Source organism: Arctopsyche grandis, chromosome 13, assembly GCF_051622035.1.
Source record: "Arctopsyche grandis isolate Sample6627 chromosome 13, ASM5162203v2, whole genome shotgun sequence".
Classification (NCBI taxonomy): Eukaryota; Metazoa; Arthropoda; class Insecta; order Trichoptera; family Hydropsychidae; genus Arctopsyche; species Arctopsyche grandis.
In genome coordinates, this window is record NC_135367.1 from 16,215,569 (window position 1) to 16,236,456 (window position 20,888).

A 20,888-nucleotide genomic window follows, 5' to 3' on the forward strand; every position below is an offset into this window, starting at 1 on the left:
CCGAATCCTGCAAGTATCCTGCAAGTACGGACAGTATTCTTTAGTACATTCTATATGGACGCGCATGAATGCGTAAATGCGCATGCGCGGATGGAGTATGAATACGTCCATATAATGTACCAAAGAATACTATCCGCACTTGCAGGACACCTGCAGGATACGGGTCGAGCTGGATAGGTATTATGGAGGATGAACGGATGAGACGACTGGCATGTTAATGCACGTGTTTATTATATGACAGCTAAAGGCAGAGTGAGTAGTGGCTCTCCGAACCCAGCCGAGTTGGTTCCCACTCGCAGGAAGGCAACCAAACTCGACCATGTCGTATAAGCGAGCCGCCACAGTATGAACAGACCTTTAAACGCGAATGCTTTTTACAGAAAAATATTTTAGGTAAAGTTGCATCACATCGCATGACAGCTTATACAGAATATATAAATTAAAACCTTAATTAGCCCATTATATCGAGAGTTTGTTGTTATTTAAGAAAATTGGATATATTAAAAAAAGTTTGTCAATTAAAAAGTCTGATTTAAAATTAAAAAAAAATAGGCAAAAGAAGTATCCAAAGATCGTAATCGAACATTAAAATTGCTCGTCGAAAAGCATTTTCAATTTAATAAACGGTTTGAAAAAGTGGGTGTGATCGAAGGAGATGGCCGCAAAGAGTCGTGTCAGGTGTGAAATTGTAGCCGGCGTTGTGGCCGCGGCGTCTCCGTTGTGACAGCGGGCTGCGGCATCAGATCGAAGTCCCGGTCCGTTCGCTCGTCGGTTCGTTGTCGGTTTGCTCGTCCGTCCATTCGCGTCGTTAGACGAGCAGTAGGCGAGCAGTTGGCAAGAGCGAGTAGCGAATAGCGAGTAGCTGGCACGAGCGAAGCCACGCGATAGAGACTCGCCATGATGCCGTTCGGCCCCAAGAAGGACGGCGGGCCCAACATTGACTTCTTCCAGGCGACGGAGACGCTCTCGCACTTCGATCAGATCCGTCTCTGGCTGCAGAAGAACTGCAAAAAGGTACGCGCGCCCCTTCCCTCCTCTCCTCTCCTCTCCTCTTTCTCTCGCATACTACATGGTATGGTATATATATAGTAGTGGTAGTGTTGAATCGATTCGTACCTAACCTATATATATATATATATATATATACACCGTGTCAGTGTTGCCAAACTTCATTTTTCAAAACACGGCGTTTGATTTAAACTGTTGCTTTTTTGGCGTAACGTGTTCAATTTTTGTTGCAGTATGTTCAGACAGAACCTCCCACTAAGGAGAGTTTATCTCAACTCGTCATCCAATTGATACAATATCAAGAGGCAAAGCTTGGTAAAAATGCTACAGAGCCGCCTTTCACAAGGCTGCCGGTAAGTCATCCAATTTTTACTTAGCAACTAACTTTATACACTTATATACAGTAGGTGAAGTATCTTCTCTCATAAAAAACTATCTTATTCGATGATACAAAAAAAAAAAAAAACTAGTTCGACAAAATAATATAATTGACAGAAGATGGAATTTCAAATGTACTAACCCTTTGCCCGCGGCAATAAATATAGCGAACAAGCCCTGTACGCGGCACCTTTTCGGCGAATTTGGCAATCGAGTTTTCGACTTTAAATACAGATTTTAATATTTACTCAAGTAACCAGATATGTTAATTAACACATATAGTATTGTAACGTAGAGATTAGGTGAGTGGCGCTCGTGGACTGATGGTTCACGACCGCGGATCACCTGATCTCTCGTTCCCGCCAAAAAGATCTCCACGAATGAATCAGCCGTATGCAACGGCCAAAGGGATCGTCTGACTCATCGACCAATGATTGTTGAGATATGTATGTATGTGTACTGTGTCCAGCGAGTATAAATATGGGGCGTTCTCGGCATGGAATTCATTCCAGCCCGGACCGCTACTACCAATCTTCCTGCGTCTTTCTCCGATTTTGGAAGCACCCTCTTCACGTCCACGCAACAGTATTATTTTAAACAATAAAATACATAATATATCTCGTAGTTATGGATTAATTGTCAAATAATTATTCTTCATAATTGTATGAAGACGTGACGTCACTTAAACGAGGTTTCAGTATGGTTCCACAAAAAACTAATTTTTGACTGGTATATATTCATGTTAAGCTAATTGAATAGATGGCATTCAACTCTCAGTAATATATTCAACCAATTTTGAACCTTAAAACAGTTGAAATAGGCGCGTATAAGCCTCAAAATCCCGTGCAAAGTTCAGAAATTCTATGGAAGACAGCCGCGCTACAGACTTGTCGCCCAAAGCTTCCATAGAAGACGGCCGCATGCAAACGGTTAAAGCGTTCAGGAGATATATGCAATTTTAATCACCTGACAGGTTTGAAAGTCAAATGTGCATAGTTTGAATTGTAAAATTCTCTTATAGATGTAATCAGACTTCATTTTGGTTAAAAATTTAATTATTTCATTGATTGTACAAATCATTTTCTTCTACACTATCCACATTGTGTATCCGAATACTTTTTATACGATTTTTTTTATTTTTGATCTACAGCACATTTGATGTACCAGAATAGGATTCTGTTGAGGTTTTAATAATATCTTGACCTTTCTAAAACTGTGTCCAATTAAGTTACAGCTTTCTATTCGATATTCGACTAATTCGAAGGTTTGATAACCCTAATCCACATCAATTTACCAGAGATGAGCTAATCCAGAAGTATATTAACACGTTCAACCGGGGTGTACCACTGGTGGCCACGCGGATAGTGCTATAGCAGACTATAATTTTACGGTTCCACTTCATTGAGCACCCCGACACTAAAATTCTAAAGATTTAGGGACAACTCATTATATAAAGTGATTTAATGCCGTCACGTGTAACAGTGCCGCCACGTGGGCAAATGTATGAAATCATGCGCCAGGCTGAATGTGTTAACTGGGATTATCTCTCATTTAAAAAAAATGACATAAAATAAGTTTGGAAAATCATCAAAGCATTATTTATTTTGCAGTATTTTGCCCATTAAAACCATTCCACATGAGTAGTTTTTTTTTTCGTACAATGGAAAAAAAATTGGTCAAATTGTGGTCTTTTAGCATATTTAAATGCTAATTATTTTATTTTAAATAAATTGAAAGTACATAATGTATCAATATTGAGCAATATCTACTTTCATATAAAATATTATATTGATGATGGAATAAAATTCACTATGAAAACACTTTTGGTATTTTATAATTTTATTATGATTGAGCTACGATGCTTGTCAATAAACAAAACCAATTTTCTTGCAATTTAAGTGACCCAAGTTGTGTCACGGAACTTAATTGCACCCACCTGTGGCAATTGCATTAAAAAGTTTATCGAACTATATTTTTATATGATATTTAAAACATCATTTAAAAAAAAAAAACTTTTCCATATTCAAACCATCAGAGTATTAGAAAATATTTCAAAATTTAAATATATTATTTATTAGACGTATACATCTCACAACCATATAATAAAAAAACTTTCAGAATATTACATTAAATTACTATTCCTTATTACATTTCGGCATGACAAAAATATTAGCGGGATTTCCTCGTGCTCCCGTATTCGTCATTTTGTACACTTGACCTCCAGGTCCTCCTCCTCGAGACGATGTCGTGATATAAAGGATGTCCAGATTGGGTCCCCCCCATGCCACCGAAGTCACACGTGGTGCCCCCGAGATTGTATGCACTTTTATCAATCTTTCTAAATGCGGTTGCACTACCATGACCTGAAATAGATTTGTTAATCAATTCTATTTTATTATTAACGATTGTATAGTACCAAATTTACTCACCCCTTCACCGCCGTATAGCGCAATCCACAGATTATCATCAGCATCTATTGTCATTCCGTCCGGTACTCCACTTATATTATATGGGACCATGTCGAACACTGTCCTTCTGTTACCTATGCAAATGTTCATTAATTAATTACATATTATGAATTTTGCTGTATATTTGAAACTGTCACTATAGTAACAGTTCGCCAAACCTCCAATAAATGTAATAATTATATCTGTTATAATTAAACTGATGGTTTTAAGAGCTTACTTATCGTTCCACTTTCGGCTTCAAAGTCAAATGCGTCTATTTTCTTCGTTGGAGAATCTACATAGTACATGATGGCTCCATCGGCAGACCAGGCGATTCCGTTGGAAACGCTCACGTTGGACACGTGTACCGTCGCTTCAATGCTGCCTCCATTGCAACCGACTTGGTAAAGATCGGCTCTTTCTAATTCTACTTCGTCGTTTACTTCCGGTCCGATTGTACCTGTTTTTTATAATATAATGTTTCAACAACAGTTTTTTTTTTTTCAATTGGTTATATCAAATATCATTGTTTATTGATTAGTTCTCACCAATCCATAGTCGACCTTTAGAGTCAACTTTACCGTCATTCAATCGTCCTCCTTCAGGTAGCGGACCGAATGATACAATTTGACTCAGTGTGATTTCAGATCCATTACGTCCGTCCCATTTTAACAGTTTCAAATCACTACCCACTCCGACGGCGAAAGTGTTGTCTTCTTCTAATGGGATTATCACGGTCACCTCTCCCTCGTCTGTGAATTATTGCGTTTAAATATATTCGTGTGTGTATTTTTCCGTGTTCAGTTTTGCATAATTTACTTACCGATGTGACATTTTGTTATGTTTCCTGACTCCGGATGTAGTCTCCATACATCTTTCAGGCTGATGTCCACCCAGTAGAGTGCTTGTTCCTTATCATACCAAAAGGGACCCTCTCCATGCTCCACTGGTGCAGTTAGCTTAACATTCAGAAATTGATGCATTATTTATATGCGTACAAAGTAAAGAAAAATGCTTCCTCTATCCGAGTTACGACCTTTGTTTTCTAATTCGACCTTCTGTTTTCTACGATCGTTATGATTTCTAAATACTATTGAGATCTACCGTAGACCGTGAATGTGTATTGAATATTAGGTCAGTCTAAATGTGCACATTAATGAGCTGCAGGTCAATTTGCTGATAAATTCTACACTGATCGTTTGCAACATTTCCGTGTCTCGTGTTTGGAATGTCTCAATTATTGCATTTTGAATACGATTCTAGTTTTGCAAAAAAGAAATATATACGACCCAATTTCATAACTGTCTTTTATTCGGCTAAAAAGTGAAATTATTATTAACAAATTTATTTTGCTTGTCTACGTTCGTCTAATCATACAATGAATGGTGCTACTTCATCACTTGATCTACCACGTCACGTTTAATAACAAAAAAAACATATACAGATTAAATTTAATTAACGATATATGTATTTACACGCCGTATGTCACTCAAAAATGCCATAAACAAATCTTCGTTCTTTTCTAATGCTCCAGCATGTAGGATCAACTTGTAATCGAAGAAACTTATTCGGCACGCTTTTTATTTTCTTCATAATGATTATTTTTGCATCCAATAATTTTTTTAATTTTATTTCATAGAACATGAACATTCGCCTTTACAGATCGCTCCAAAGCGACGAATGCACGATCGACCTAGAGTCACAAACCAAGGTCTGGGACTCGAATCCGTGACACGCTGCTCCAAAGCATAAAATGCCAACCACTAATCCACGGCCCCACCAATTATGATTCTTCAATTGCTTTCCATTTTCTTGATGGTTCACTCTAAAATGCCTGTAACTAATGGCATTTAGATTTCCATATATGGGCCATTTGCCGTATAAATTACTGAATTCCCGCTAAATGATCTGTATGAGATTATTCCACATAAAACTTACTTCAGTCCGCGATTCCTATTGTTTTGCAAATATACACCACAATCATCAGAGAGAGGTGGGCTATCGCCATTTATCCTGCTTCTGCGATTATATGTCATTCGACCTACAAATCTTGCCTCATTAATTTGGATAGAGTTGATGTGTGTGCAGACTATGTCACCTGTGGTACTCCGCTCCGGGTGACCGTGAAAAAGTCGAAAATATTCGTTTATCATGTATACATATGAAAAACGGTTAGTATATACATACATATATCAGTGGCGTGCGGTAAAACTCTCTCCCCTCCCCCCCCCCCCCCGTCGTACATCCTCACTTAATTTGCGCGAGCAGGATACAACAGGAACAAGAGGAACAGGCTTTTCCTTCCCGTATCCTGCGCGCGCACATTAAACAAATGAGGGTGTATGACAAAAGCTGTATGACAAAAAGAGGGATAATATCACTGCATGCCACGGATATAAATTATATATTTACATAGTACCGTTTACCATGCACCCTTTTTTTTTATCTTTCGACTTAAGATCTTTCGATCTTTGCCTTCCGATATTTGCTTTTTCGACCTTTTCACTTTCGGTCCCGTGAGGTAGACCCCTCCACTCCATACACCTCTCAGTACATATTGAAAAAATACTGAGATAGTACCACTAGACTTTCTTTGTAAGTGAAACCAATTCTCAAATTTCTCGCACTCGGATTGCAATTTATGTAAGTCGATATGATAAAAACAATCATTTGCTTTTCGTAGACTATATATGTACCGCACATTAAATAATAAATGTTATTGTAGACGGCACAATAAATTAACACTAATGTATTTATGTAATATGAATGTTAAACAGGATTTGAAGCTTATTGTTAGGTGGAATAAATTAGCGCTTAAACACTTCTGATTGTCAGTTACGACTTTGACCAGTTTCTGGTGGTGAGTTTTTTGTTTTTTTTTTCTGCATGTGCCAATGACGCGTAAATATGCAAAAGTCGATCTTGCGAGGCTAATGAGTTAAATCGGTCGCGACGAATGGGTTAGGCCAAGTGTCGCATTCTACATGCCAATTTCGGCTTTTATTTATTGTTATTAATTGTTTGTTTTCGCGCTCGAATTGAACTGAAAAAAATGTTTTAGAAACTTATTTTGCCAGGCTAAGTGAAACATGTGTGTTCGAAAACTCTCAATATAAAGTGGTAATATGTATGCTTTTTGCTAGAAGTTTCGAGTATTATGGTTTGATTTTAACCCATATCAGTCCCCCGACAAATTCACAACTTTTGTTAAGTATCTGAACAGGTTTTTGGAATACACGTACAAAGATATTGATCTCTACCTATTTATATGTAATTTTTTGATGTTTGTACCCCCTCTCTTAGAGATATATGGACTGGTTGTTTCAGAAATAAGTTTTCATACGTTGAAAGAATCTTCTAATGATGAGCACATTGATGGAATGAGATTGGAATAGTTAGGAGTGAAAGTCTGATTACTAATAAATACAATAATTCTCAAAATTTAGTCCACTAATTGTCTATTCCTTACTCATATTAATTTGATGTTCACCTACAACTGGGCATGCTTTCCCTTGAATTATTGTGGGTGTAAAACACACTGAGCGGTATAGAACGTCACGTCCTAGGCTCCACGCTGTGACAGTGGATGTTCCCCAAACCGAATTCGGGTGTAGTTGCATGTGCAGAGTGCATATATATTTCTCCTATATTTCTTCAAATATGGGATTCACTGTTATCGATCACTGTCAAGCAAGGATAAAATATCACCGAAAACACTCCGGGGGGTGATTTTTGGGACTGTGTACCATTTATATGGGCAGGGATGCTGCGTTTTTTTCGCATGTTTAAAAGTATAAAAGTGTGTTTTCGCTCTAAAAGTCTCAAGTATCTAAACTGTATGAATACAATACAGTAGGTAGCAGTGGCCAATTTTGATTGATTTGAATATCAATATTGAGAATGAACTACAATTTACCTGTTCGATTTCGACTTTTTGGTCGTGATTGGCTGCGACTATGGCGATCACGACTAGTAGGGTCAGGGTCTTCAGCAGCTTCATGATGGGTGTGTGTGTGTGTGTGTGTGGCTTAGGCGGTTGTCTTCGCCAAAGTGCCGTAGGAGTTCTCTAGAGTCAGTTACTCAAAACTCGATTGCGCGTGCCCCACTGCGATTTTTCGCGTCATCGAACAACACGTTTTGGATTCGCTATCTCGACGGGTTTTTTTGTTTCGTTTTTGTCATATCTTCAACTCAGGGCCGGCCAACTGTTCCAATTCTCCAATAATCATCATCTTTGTTAATAAGAAACTAGTCAAAAAATTCTCCAGTTGATTGAATCGTATTCCAATACGTATGTACATTTGTGGTATGCTTTAATAACTTGTTTTGAGAAGATTGAATGATTAGGTCTTTGGTAGTAGTTGGGTGGGTAGAAAAAAGGGTTTGACCTTAAACATACATAATATGGAAAGTAATTCTAGCGAACGACTATAGTATTGATTTTTATTATTACTGAATTATGTTCACAATACATCTTTTATCTATTTTAATAGCTACTATTCTACTGATGATTTTCTATTTTAAAATTTTAATTTAATTTCGTTAGTAATCATAGTATTATTTTATTCTAATGTTAATGTATAGCATAATAGGAAAAAGAGCTCTATATACAACTCTTATACATTCTCTTAATACATTTAATACATAATATTAACTAAAAACTCTCTAAAGTCGACGATCTAAAGCAGATTGTGTTTAGGTAATCTGTGTACGACTATGGTATGAGGTTTATGTTGCAATACTTTTAATAGTCATAGATTTTTGTACAAATTTAGTGTAGTTGACATCTAAAGGATGAGCTAGGGCAGCCCTCTTTTTGTATTGTTGCGTAGGGGTGGGCTTAGGATCCAAATGAAAGGCCAAAGTCGCTTCACAGCATTTATTCAACGATTCAAGAGGTCCACACGGATCCACCGCTCACTCCAGAATAATCTAATTTACCATGTGTGCCTCTGCACAAAGGACAAGTTGCACAGCACAGCTTCCCCGATTTATTAATGTATCTGTTGTCTAGGCACTTAAAGATCTATTGTTTACGCACGCGTTCGCCCAGAATTCCAGCATATCCTTAACACGATCATAAGGGCGAAAATACACTGAGTGATACGTGTTTTTTTTTTTAGATACTTTTAAACGTGCGAAAAAACGCAGCCCATTTACATGGTACACGGTCCCAAAAATCACCCCCTGGAGTGTTTTGGTGATATTTTTTCCTTGTATTTATCCTTGCTTGACAGTGATCGATAACGGTGAATCCCACATTTGAAGAAATGTAGGAGATACTTGTCGGTTGCATATGGATATGCATAAACGTGCGACCTCCCAAACATATGCATTCTGCACGTGCAACTACACCCGAATTCAATTTGGGGAACACTCACTGTTTATAATCCAGGGACGTGACGGCCGATACCACTCAGTGTGTTTTCGCCCTAAGTAAATATATAAGTTTTGATTGGATCTTTCAGATGTTTACCTTTATTTATGTACAAAACGTTGGTTTGAATTATTTTCGATTTTTATTTATATGGTGGTTTATATATATTGTATTAAAATTCAATAAATAAACTAATTGAAAACGCTTTTGGCAGCTATAGCGGGAAATATCCAGCGTTTTCAAAATATAACGGTACATGTATACCCGTTGTTTTATTTTACATCTATGTATAGTAAACTTCTTTCTAATACGCAAATGTTGACGCATTCCCGACACAGTTGATGATTGGCATCCTCTGAAAATTTAAATATTTATATTTATTTACTGACTGATATTAATTAATGTTTTGAGTAATGCTGCAAGTGAAAATCTAAACAATACGTCTTCTAAATTGTTCGAAGTCGCGATGCATTTTTCAACAGCGTGCACATTTGCATTTGATTGATACGTTTGCTTTGTTTAGCATACGTATTTATGTAGAAGTCGTTTAGCGCGCTCTTGAATTAATATTTCAAGGAAAAACGTGTGCTTTTATTATTCACTAGGAACGAATAACGGTAGACAATATTATCATTGCAATTGTCAATGACGACAGTTTCATATTTGCAGTTTATTGTAAAATTTTGCGCGATTTATCTTCGTCTCGTTCGACTTTTTGTCGAGATTTTGTAATAAATCTTTTTGCCTCGTCGTTTTTTCGATGATAGACCTCTAGACCTGTTTGTTCCATTGTAAAACTCGTTTTGATCCAAGCCATAAACGGTGTTGTTATTATTATGATATTTATTATGTACTTCTTAAGACCTTGTTTACTACACATGTACATATGTGTCGTAATCGTCCCTAATTCGTTTGAGATTTGTGATTGTAATAGATCACAATTCTTTAATAAGATTATGCTAATTATAATATATGCTATTATTATATATTGCTCTGATGAAAAGTTGATTGGTCACTTTTGAGACTTATATAAATCACAAAATGTGAAACAGCGATAAATCACGAACAATAGGCTGACACTGCATGATTTATGTGTTATTCATAATGTATTTTATTTTGTTTTCACACGTTTTAATCTCTCAAAAATGTCATTACTGTTTGTTTTTGAATGATATTCGCAAATGTATAAACACCGTAACATATGTATGTAATTGTAAAATGACTAATGAGTTAGATTACCTTTAGATTAATCTGCAATGTTGCAGGTTTAGAAATTAGCTGTAGTTTGAATCATTATTGCACGTCTATTTCCATATTTGTAATACAAATCTATTATTTGTATGTATAAAGATGAGTGTTTGTTTAGCTTACTATTTTTTTTTTTTTTGAAAAAGTTCAAAATGTCATTTTAAATATCATAGTTTATATTTTCTCAGACATGCTCAGTGGTGGCTCATATGGCCCGAAAAACTTAAATCATTGATTTTTTTTATTTTTGTAACCAAGCAAGTCCAAAGATGGTGCTTGAAAACCATTTTTAAACGTTAAATATTGTACGTTTCGGAATAGAAATCGACGCGACTCGCTCGTGAGACGCTGGCGTGTAAGTGAGTCAATGCGCGACTCACCCGTGAGTCGCTGGCGTACAAAGGGTTGAGAAAAAACCAGTCGCGAACATGATTTTAGAATCTCCAAATGGTTTGATATATTAGAACATTTATTTTCTTATCCCAAGTATGACCCTTTCAGAATCCGAAATGGTAAACTTCATTTCTGGGGGTACTGCTTTGAATTGCTCATTTTTTCATATGAAACTAGCTGAACCCGGCATGCGTTGCAATGCCACAATACCGCATGCAATTCCCGTTCCCATTCTCATTTGTCGGAAAAACGCAGGCAGCGAACACGTTGGTCGGGACGCGAAAACATTTGAAATTGTAGCGTTGCAATGACACTCATTTCCGTTTTTCCCGTTTCCGTTCCCGTTTTTTTCACAGTAATCTTCCCGGACATGCATACAACAAATCCTGAAATTTCCATCGCAATCGGTTCAGTGGTTTTGAAGCCTATTCGAGACACACACACAGACATTCATTTTTATATATATACTAGCTGAACCTGGCATGCGTTGCAATGCCACAATAACGCATGCAATTCCCGTTTCCGTTTCAAGTGATGGCTTGAGCTCAACTAACGTCTCTTCAAAGCCTTGTCGTCATAAACCAACTGGTAATGTAGGTTACCAACGAACACATTTCCTTGACTACACAATGGCGCTTCAAACTTTCGCGTCGGTAAATCAGTAATTACGAATATTATAATTAAGAGGTTATTCCCCGATTTTTTTCACAGTAAGCTTCCCGGACATGCATACAACAAATCCTGAAAGTTCCATCGTAATCGCTTCAGTGGCTTAGGAGCCTATTCGAGACACACACACACAGACATTCATTTTTATATATATAGATAGATAGATGTATACTGATTTTCGTTTGAATTGGCTGTTTCAGATGAAATGCTTCCTGGACCTGAAGCCGGGTGGTTCGCTATGCCAGATATTCGCCACCATGTTCCGCTACAAGGCGGAGCAACGGTGGCGCAAGTTCGATTTCCAGGTTGGTAAGGTATGCATCCCCGAGTGTTGGCGTTTCACCACCACCGCAAACCACCGTCACCGCCTTCGAGCCTGCCTCGACAGTTCACCTGCTTAACCGGCCAATGTTCATCCTGCTATATGCGACACCTAAAAACACAACACAACCGTACAAACAAAAAAAAAAATGCATTTATTAAAGCGCATACGGCATGTTTACATATGAATTTCATTAATTTTTGTTCATATGAATATGTATACACACATATACATTTATAATATATACACTTGCATGAATATGCACATAATAAAATACATGGCAGGATGAATATTGGTCTTATTAACAAGATTCGACTTCACGTTAAAAATAAAATTGTGATATTAGATTATGCTGCACTATTTATACATATGTACATATATGATTTATCAAGTAATGAAAATGGTATCACAGTTTTAGTTTTAAAGCTTGTAACATTCCTTTTGTGTATGTTTTGTGTCTTTTAATAGCATTTTGGTTAATAATTGCTGTTTCGTCATTGCTTGTGTTCGAGTAAGTGATTTTGAAACTTATATTAATATATGTTATTGTGTTGCTCTAACTTTGTCATGTTTACACATTTTCACATAAACACTATTTTGAATAGATACATATTATAAAGCACTGAATTATTATTATTTTTTTGTACATAAGCATTGTTCAACATTAAAGTATCGGCATGATACTTCTGGCCTTTTCAAAATTTGCACATTATAATTCGTTTTTATTAAGAAATAATTAAATTATACGTGTAAATACATTCAAAATTAATATACACTTTACATAAATGTTCTAATTTAATGTTTTTAACACCAGTGTTTCGTTGGGTACTAATTTTGTGTTGACCTTTTGATGTAATATTTTCCTTACACCCATCCGAATTTGAAACTGTATGTTGTTCACATAAAATAAATGTCAAACACAAACTATTGATGCATTAGTTGAAAACAATATCAATGAAGTATTTTTATTTTTGTCATGTAATATAATGTTCTAAATGTGTATCGTAACAGAATCCGTCTCGGAAAGACTTAAATATTCAACTAATGATGGAAATTGAAACTGGTCTGTTGGAATCTGAGTGTATGCGACTTCCAAACGTTTTCATTCGGCCGGATGTAGATAGAACTACGGCAGCTCGGATCAGGGAAATCATTGTATCTCATCAAGGAGACATATGCGGTACTGCAATACTTTTTTTAACAGTGAATTATGTTTTTATCGTTTCTGAAAGTAATATGTTTAAAAATTTTGCTGTAGATGAAGAGGAAGAAGCCACTCATATAATATATCCACCTGCTGATCCACTCGAAGAGGAATTTGCAAGACCTGTAATGCGACGTAGCCGGCAAGTCATGTTGCATTGGTATTATTTACCAGACAGTCACGATTCTTGGGTTACTATGGATTTGCCGGTTAGAATTTATGTTGTATTTTTAATTTGTTTTTTATGTTTTATTTCTTTGATTTATATTAATGTGTTATTTCAGGTTGACGCTCCTGAAAGTCCTTCATTCGACTTGCAACTTCAGAGGACTGAACCATGGCGTGTTTCTTCTACATGGGCGTTAGACGTTCATCAATACAATGAGTGGATGAATGAAGAGGATTATGAAGTCGATATGAATGGAAAAAAGAAAGTGGGTTTTCTCTAATGCACTTCCATCCTTTCAAAATTTCCTCTATAAAATCTTATTCTAAAACACACTTTATTATTGATGTACACGTTTCATAACATTTTGCTTTTTCAGGTTCACAAGTTACGTTTGTCTGTGGAAGATATGATGCAGAGCGGCAGTAGCAATACTGAGTCAAATGCTAAAACTAAGAAGCCCAAACGGAAACGATCACCATCACCACCACCAGTTAAAAGCAAACGAAAGAGGTTAGTGTACTAGTACTGATCAGAATCGGTTATGTAGTGTGTGTGTATGTTACAAGTTTGATTTTTAATATTTCTTTTAGTAGAGGTGGTCGTGCAAGTAAGGTTGATGGTGGCGGAGCTGAAAGTGAAGATACAGCGTCTAGAGAAGGCGCTGAAGAGACTGCGCCAGAACCGACACCACCTTCACCAGCTGCTCCACCACCGGCTCCCACTCCTGCGTCTCCAGCTCCACCACCTCCACCACCACCTGCCACTACGTCACCCCCACCCCAACCGGACGCTCACGGAGATGATTCACAAGGAAAAGCCAGCGATACAAACACTCAAGTAAACATTTTGCATTACCGCATATACACATGTTTTTCAATTGGCCATTTTTACATTCAGTGATTTTTGGTATTTTTTATTAGGACTTTATATCAAAAGATGATATGGAAGATAATGTAACGGAACAAACACATCATATCATTGTTCCATCTTATGCAGCTTGGTTCGATTACAATTCTATACATACAATTGAAAAACGAGCTTTGCCTGAATTCTTCAACGGCAAAAATAAATCAAAGACGCCTGAAATTTATCTTGCTTATAGGTATAATATTATCTTTTTTTTTAAATATACTATCTGATTTTTTGTAGATTTTTAACATTCATATATGTATGTATGTGTGGAGTATGACTTGGGACATCTCAGAATATGCATATGTGCACATATCATCAGAATATGCACATATTATCTTATGCATATGTGGAGTATGGAGTATGGGACATCTCAGAAGCAGGCAGATTTTGTATTATTTTCATTAATCTTTTTTTCTTTTCTTTTTTTACAGAAATTTCATGATTGACACGTATAGATTAAATCCGAATGAATACTTAACCAGTACTGCATGTCGACGTAATTTAGCTGGAGACGTTTGCGCTATTATGCGTGTGCATGCATTCTTGGAACAATGGGGCTTGTTGAACTATCAGGTTATTATTAAAACGATAGTTGATGTCATATTTTTAACGTATAGTATAATAAATTCTTTTTATTTCGTATAGATCGATGCTGAGATGCGTCCAACAGCAATGGGTCCACCTCCGACATCTCACTTCCACGTCTTGTCTGACACTCCGTCAGGTTTGCAACCTCTCAACCCGCTCAAGAACACTCAACCTTCACCGGCCAAACCGATTTTGCTCGGTACATATAACATGGGTACATTCAATTATAGTTTATTTTACTTAATTCAAGCGGTGTCAATAATTCCAAAACATTATTTGCAGACAAAGTTCAAGCTATGGATAGTCCGCAAGCTCGAATCGACGCTGAGTTGCAAGGTATTAAACAAGAGCCCGGTGTCGATATCAATGGACAGTTTGGTTTGAAATTAGATCAGTACGGACGCAGCGGTGGTCGAGGCGTGATCGGAGCTCGTAGTGGTGCTCGCGCTTGGACCGAACAAGAAACCCTTCTTCTTCTCGAGGCTTTAGAATTGTATAGGGATGATTGGAATCGAGTATGTCAACATGTCGGTTCGCGTACTCAGGATGAATGCATTTTGCATTTCCTTCGACTACCTATCGAAGATCCTTATTTGGATTGTGATGCAGCAGGTATAGTGTATGATGATATTTGTATTATTAAGTGCCATTTAGCATTTGTATATATTTATATTTTTATTTTTAGGTGGTGTATTAGGACCGTTAGCGTATCAGCCGATAGCGTTCAGTAAAGGTGGAAATCCTGTTATGAGTGCGGTTGCATTTTTGGCGTCAGTTGTTGATCCTCGAGTTGCAGCTACTGCAGCTCAAGCTGCAATGGATGAATTTGCTAATATAAAGGTTGGAAAATTTCTCACATCAATATTGATGTGTGTAGATTGAAGACAATTTGATTTACAAAAGTAGATTGCTTCCTTTGGGCTTTGTCCAGAGGCCATAAATTGTTTTTGATCAAATTTTCTATTCAAAAGTCTCTTCTACCTACTATATACACACAAAACTATAAGAACTAAGTTACATTTTAATGAACACCAAATAATTTTACTTGTATTAAATATTCATTATTTGTTAAGGATGAAGTCCCAGCTGCTATGCTCGATATGCATTTACGTTCTGCAGTACAAACAAGTCCTGCTGCAGCTCTTGCTAGCAGTGGTATTGCTGGTACGGATCCTGGTGAAACAGGTTTGTCTCATTGTCGTAGTATTATTATGTGCTACTATCTTAAAATTGAAATATAATTCAACTTTTACTTGTAAAGGTGTTGAGAAAAAGGAGAATGCCGAAGGAACACCTAAAACTGGAGAACCTATGGAAGTCGAGGGTGCGACTCCGGCAGCTGAAACACCTAAACCTGCAGAAGAAACAACGCCCGCACCTGAAAACGAAGAACCTAAGACTGAACCTACACCTGTTGACGGTTTGATATTATTTTTAATATTGCGTTCTGCAAATTGAGTATTTTTGTGATATTTTTTTATTAAAATTGTCTTTTATATAATAGAAGGTAAAATACAAGCGGCAGCTGCTGCTGCCCTCGCTGCTGCAGCCGTCAAAGCCAAGCATTTAGCTGCGGTTGAAGAAAGAAAGATTAAATCTTTGGTTGCGTTACTTGTAGAGACGCAAATGAAAAAATTGGAAATAAAATTGAGACACTTTGAAGAGTTAGAAACGACGATGGAGCGTGAAAGAGAAGGTTTGTTGATTTTTTCATTATAATGTTTTAAGTGTTGTACATATTAGTTGAACTATTGCTGATTTATTTGTCTGTATAACAGGTTTAGAATATCAACGGCAACAATTAATCACCGAACGACAGCAATTCCATCTAGAACAATTGAAAGCTGCCGAGTTCCGGGCGCGTCATCATGCTCAGCAGAGACTCGCTGATCCGACTGTCGCCAGTGCAGGACCTCCTACAGGCCCCCCGCCACCTGAGCCTCAACCAGCAGCATGAAAATAAATGATCTGTTTATAATGTGTCGTTTATCAAATCATATTTATATTTATATAAAGTCTTTTCTATCGCTTATGAACAAATGTTATTTTCAATATCAATCAAAATGTATTTATTTTGTGGGGTATGACTGAGAGTTGCTCTTCGGCGATTTCCTAAGACCAGTTCTATTTTGCTCTTATTATATTGTTTTTTATTTAAAAATATACATTCTTATATTCTAGTTTGATACCATGGTAAAATTCAATAGAATCGAATATTATTTTTTTTTATAAATATTTTGACAGAGATTCAATTTTGTATTTTAGCTAAAGATATCGTTGAATCTGGAGAAAGGAAAAGATAAATGAGCACAATCGTTTAATTGTAATAATTGTATGCATACATACGTATTTCATTTCATCTAAGTAAAATTAAACGTAAAATGTAGATGTATATGAGTATTTCTTAAGTAAGAAAAATGTACAAATTTTCAACACATCTCGATGATAATTCAGCATTTTCCTATCTAAAATTAATGTAATTTTACACCGTGTTTGTAATTACTTGCCTTCATTGATTCTGGTATTTACTTAATTAATTTATTTGATTGATTCAAATATTGGATATTTAAAACAACTACAAAAAGCAAATTGTGTGTGTTTTTTATAGAACACATGTATACGAATATGCGTATGTGCTTTTATTTAAAATTATTATAAATTAAAGTGTTTGTAATAATAGGGCAATTATTAAAGAAATGTAAATAGTCTTAAGTAGCGATAGGTAACTGGCTAGTTTATTATGGACAACGTCTGTACGATATTGTATTAATTATTTCTAATACATTGATATTCCATAAAATTGTCATTTCATTTTTCTTTTAATATACATACATATATACACAGCACCGACAACATTTCCTATCCAACATTACACCTATTCCTTAGTATGTCAGTGAAGAGTTAAAGATACATCTGATTTCTTTAAATTCTCCAAAAATGACAAGTGTTGGGATTAAAAAATAATGTACATATGTATGTGAACATGCATACATATGTATATGGATGTACATATATTATGGTATAACTAAAATGCTAGTCAATTAAAAGTTTTTCTCACTCATTCTAACTCATGAATAATCGATTTCAATGTGAATCAATACAATTTTGTGCGTGTCACATTGTTAGGTGATAATATATGTATATATGTGCAATGATGATTTCCAAAATTCATAGAAGAATGAAAATTAATTTTGGAAATCCATTACATATTTTGCTCGTTGACAAGCTGAAATTTCACGATTTTATTCAGTGTGATTACAATAGGTTGCTTCAGAGAAGTTTATTTTTCAATATTTTGATAAAATGGTATTCATCTACTATAAAAGTATCCATTGGTGTGATGCTTTGTAATTATTGTATATATATATATGTATGTATGTACATATTTATATTATGGTTATCATTCGTCCCGGATTTTCCAGGACAGTACCGGATTCCAGCTCTGTGTCCTGCATAAATAAATAAATGTCCCGGACTTAACAATTTATCAAAATAAATTTAGTTTCTATAGTATTTTCATTTTATTTTGATGGTATATGTAGATAAGCGGACAAAAATTGATTGTAATGTTTTCTGTACTCAGTGCAATGCCACTTTTTCAATCATTTATGGTGGACGAAACGACGTTAGACGTAAGAAGGCCAATCATGGAACAGCAACTTCTCATAATGTCACGCAATATTTTCGCAAAAAAGAATTTGGTGAAGAGGAACGACAACTTGCACTGGTTAAAGCAGTATTTCAATCTAGGTACAGCATTTAAATCTATGGACTGCACCTCAAAATTGATCAAATTATTTTGCGAGATAAAACTTTCTTACGCACGTGCAAAATCTGAGGCAATGGTTAAAAAAGTGATTAACATCATTTGCAATATCCACTCTTAAAATCAAATTAGAAAACACACGCTTTATTACCATTTACACCAGTGGTTCTTAACCGGGAGTGTGAGAAGGCATATCAGGGGGTGCGGGAGGTGTTTCTAAAAATATAAATTTAGTTTTTTGATATTTGAAAACTATTTTAATTTTCGATGTCAACGGCCAATTTTTTTCGCGCTTGGGTAGCTGTAACTACATACAATAATATAATTTATGGCAGGATATCGCGTCAAGCTCTCTCCTCATTTCTCGCAAATAATAACGACAGTTTTCTCAAAATTTGCACACCGTCGTCTCCACTGGTATACTATTTACAATTGTTTTTGCGACAGTGGCAGTATAGTGAAAAAACTGCTTGAGGTTAGCATGTGTACAAACACGGAAGTTCGATTGCAAACGTTATCTACCATTTTAAAGCAGAAACAAATACATACTTAATTGTTCAGTGATTAAATCCCGAATAGGATATAATGATCACACAAACGTAAGAATTTACTTTCTTTCTAATTATTATTTAATTGACCATAGTTAACCCCGCCAGGTCAAAAAAACGCCAGTGGAAAGACGATTATGTTGGTTACGGATTCACTTGTACAACAGAAAAATATGCTACACAACGACCTCATTGCATCTTATGTTCCAAGATGTTTTCAAACTCCAATCTTGAACCAGCAAAGTTGTAATAAAATTTCAACAATGTGCATGGTGGTGAAGGTGTAGATCATAGTTTGAACATCTTGAAGTCAAAGAAGGCTCGATTTGATGCCAGTGGTACAATCACAAAATTATGTGGCGCAACAATTCAAAAGCCCTTGTTAGAAGTGTCCTATCAAGTGGCATATCTGCGCTCTAAGAAAAACAAAAGCTTGCAATAAATGTATTTTTCTAAATTAAAGATTCCAAAACTGATTTTTCAAGGGGATGCGGGAACATATTTTCAGATTCAAAGTGGTGTGTCTCACTGAAAAGGTTGAGAGCCACTGATTTACACGGATACTTCAAACCATAACGATTTAAAGCTATTTCCGATCGTCATTGGATATTTTGATCGCAAAGAAGGTGTTCAAGTAAAAATTTTAGATTTAATCACTCTTGCCGGAGAAATATCAGAAATAATGACGAAATCAAATAATTTCAATTCAATAATACGATTAAAATAATTTGACGAATAAGTTGATGGGATATTGTGCAGATAATACAAATTCTAATTTTGGAGGTGTTAATAGAAAAGGAACAAACAATGTATTTTCGCGATTAAATAATCAAATAAATCGTTCAATAATTGGAGTAGTTTGTGCAGCACACATTCTCCACAATGCAGCACAAACTGCGGCAGATTTGCTTCCTTTAGACATTAGAAGGTTCGAGTAGAAAATCTGAAAGAATTTTGAAGTGATGCAGAGGTAGAATACAAGCGATTATTGGGGATATCTAATACAAGTGATGCGGTGCAAATGATCGAAAAGCGCCAGACAGACTGAACCACAGATTAACGACACGTGTACCTTATGCGTGCGCACTGCTCGCACTTACACTAAGCGAAATCAACCCGAAGTCCCGACATACATACCCTGTATACTTTCTGTGCTTCTGATACTTTACTTCCGAATTTTGCCTTATTAAACTCACCAGAAAGATCCAACTCAATTTTAATAACTACCATTTTAATAATTGCATCTGTGCACATCGAAAGGTTACTCGTCATCTGATGTGCAATTTTTTATTCGTGAAGTCGAGAATTGCGCTTAAAGCAGCCATCCAGTTAATCTGTGGTTCAATCTGTCTGGCACTTTTCGATCGTTTGCACTAAACCCCTAATACAAGGTGGCTAGCTCTACTACGCTCAATTGGAAGAGTGTTACAATTATTCAATCCTTTAAAGTCATATTTACTTTCAATTGATAAGAGTCCTTAGTTTTAAGATATTTCTTTTCAAACGAACAGGCCGAACTTTGGCTTCAATACCTTCAAACACAAGCATCAATATTTCATAATTCGATAAGAAAGAATGGAAGGAGAGAAAAGTACAATTGTTGAAATTTCAGAAGGAATTGATGATCTCATTTTTAAATTTAAAGATAGAATCAATTCTACATTATACCACCATTTTTAAAGACTATTTTAATCAATCTAATTGAAAATGGGAATATATGTAGAAAAAAAATGGTTTATTGAAAAAATTATGAATTTTAATACCAATATTGTTTCTTATCTAGAATTATGGTCTATAGGCGTATGCTGAAGATCCCATGGACCAAAAAAGTATCAAATGAAGCTGTCCTCGGCATGATA

General features: G+C 36.0%; 2 protein-coding genes across 9 annotated transcripts; one reads left to right on the plus strand and one right to left on the minus strand.

Annotated features, from left to right (window-relative positions):
• The first annotated feature begins 668 nt into the window (after positions 1–668).
• mor (SWI/SNF- related protein mor) lies at positions 669–17,521 on the plus strand. Of its 8 annotated transcripts, none has more exons than XM_077445065.1 (17): positions 669–1,014; positions 1,242–1,361; positions 11,721–11,834; positions 12,854–13,022; positions 13,101–13,255; positions 13,331–13,480; positions 13,592–13,725; positions 13,809–14,052; positions 14,136–14,317; positions 14,559–14,700; positions 14,773–14,929; positions 14,998–15,327; positions 15,401–15,555; positions 15,789–15,900; positions 15,977–16,135; positions 16,220–16,411; positions 16,494–17,520. In XM_077445065.1, the coding sequence occupies exons 1-17, from the start codon at positions 898–900 to the stop codon at positions 16,670–16,672; spliced, it is 2,811 nt and encodes a 936-aa protein (XP_077301191.1). In that variant the 5' UTR covers positions 669–897; the 3' UTR covers positions 16,673–17,520. The 8 variants fall into 8 exon arrangements, with proteins under 8 accessions (XP_077301191.1, XP_077301196.1, XP_077301193.1 ...); XM_077445070.1 differs by having other exon boundaries at positions 11,721–11,825; positions 13,806–14,052; positions 14,773–14,914; XM_077445067.1 differs by having other exon boundaries at positions 11,721–11,825.
• Positions 2,959–7,984, minus strand: LOC143921715 (regucalcin-like). Its single transcript, XM_077445073.1, has 6 exons — positions 7,750–7,984; positions 4,657–4,792; positions 4,382–4,585; positions 4,072–4,293; positions 3,816–3,928; positions 2,959–3,749 (listed from the first exon to the last, which is right to left on the minus strand). The coding sequence occupies exons 1-6, from the start codon at positions 7,831–7,833 to the stop codon at positions 3,522–3,524; spliced, it is 987 nt and encodes a 328-aa protein (XP_077301199.1). The 5' UTR covers positions 7,834–7,984; the 3' UTR covers positions 2,959–3,521.
• Positions 17,522–20,888: the final 3,367 nt, after the last annotated feature.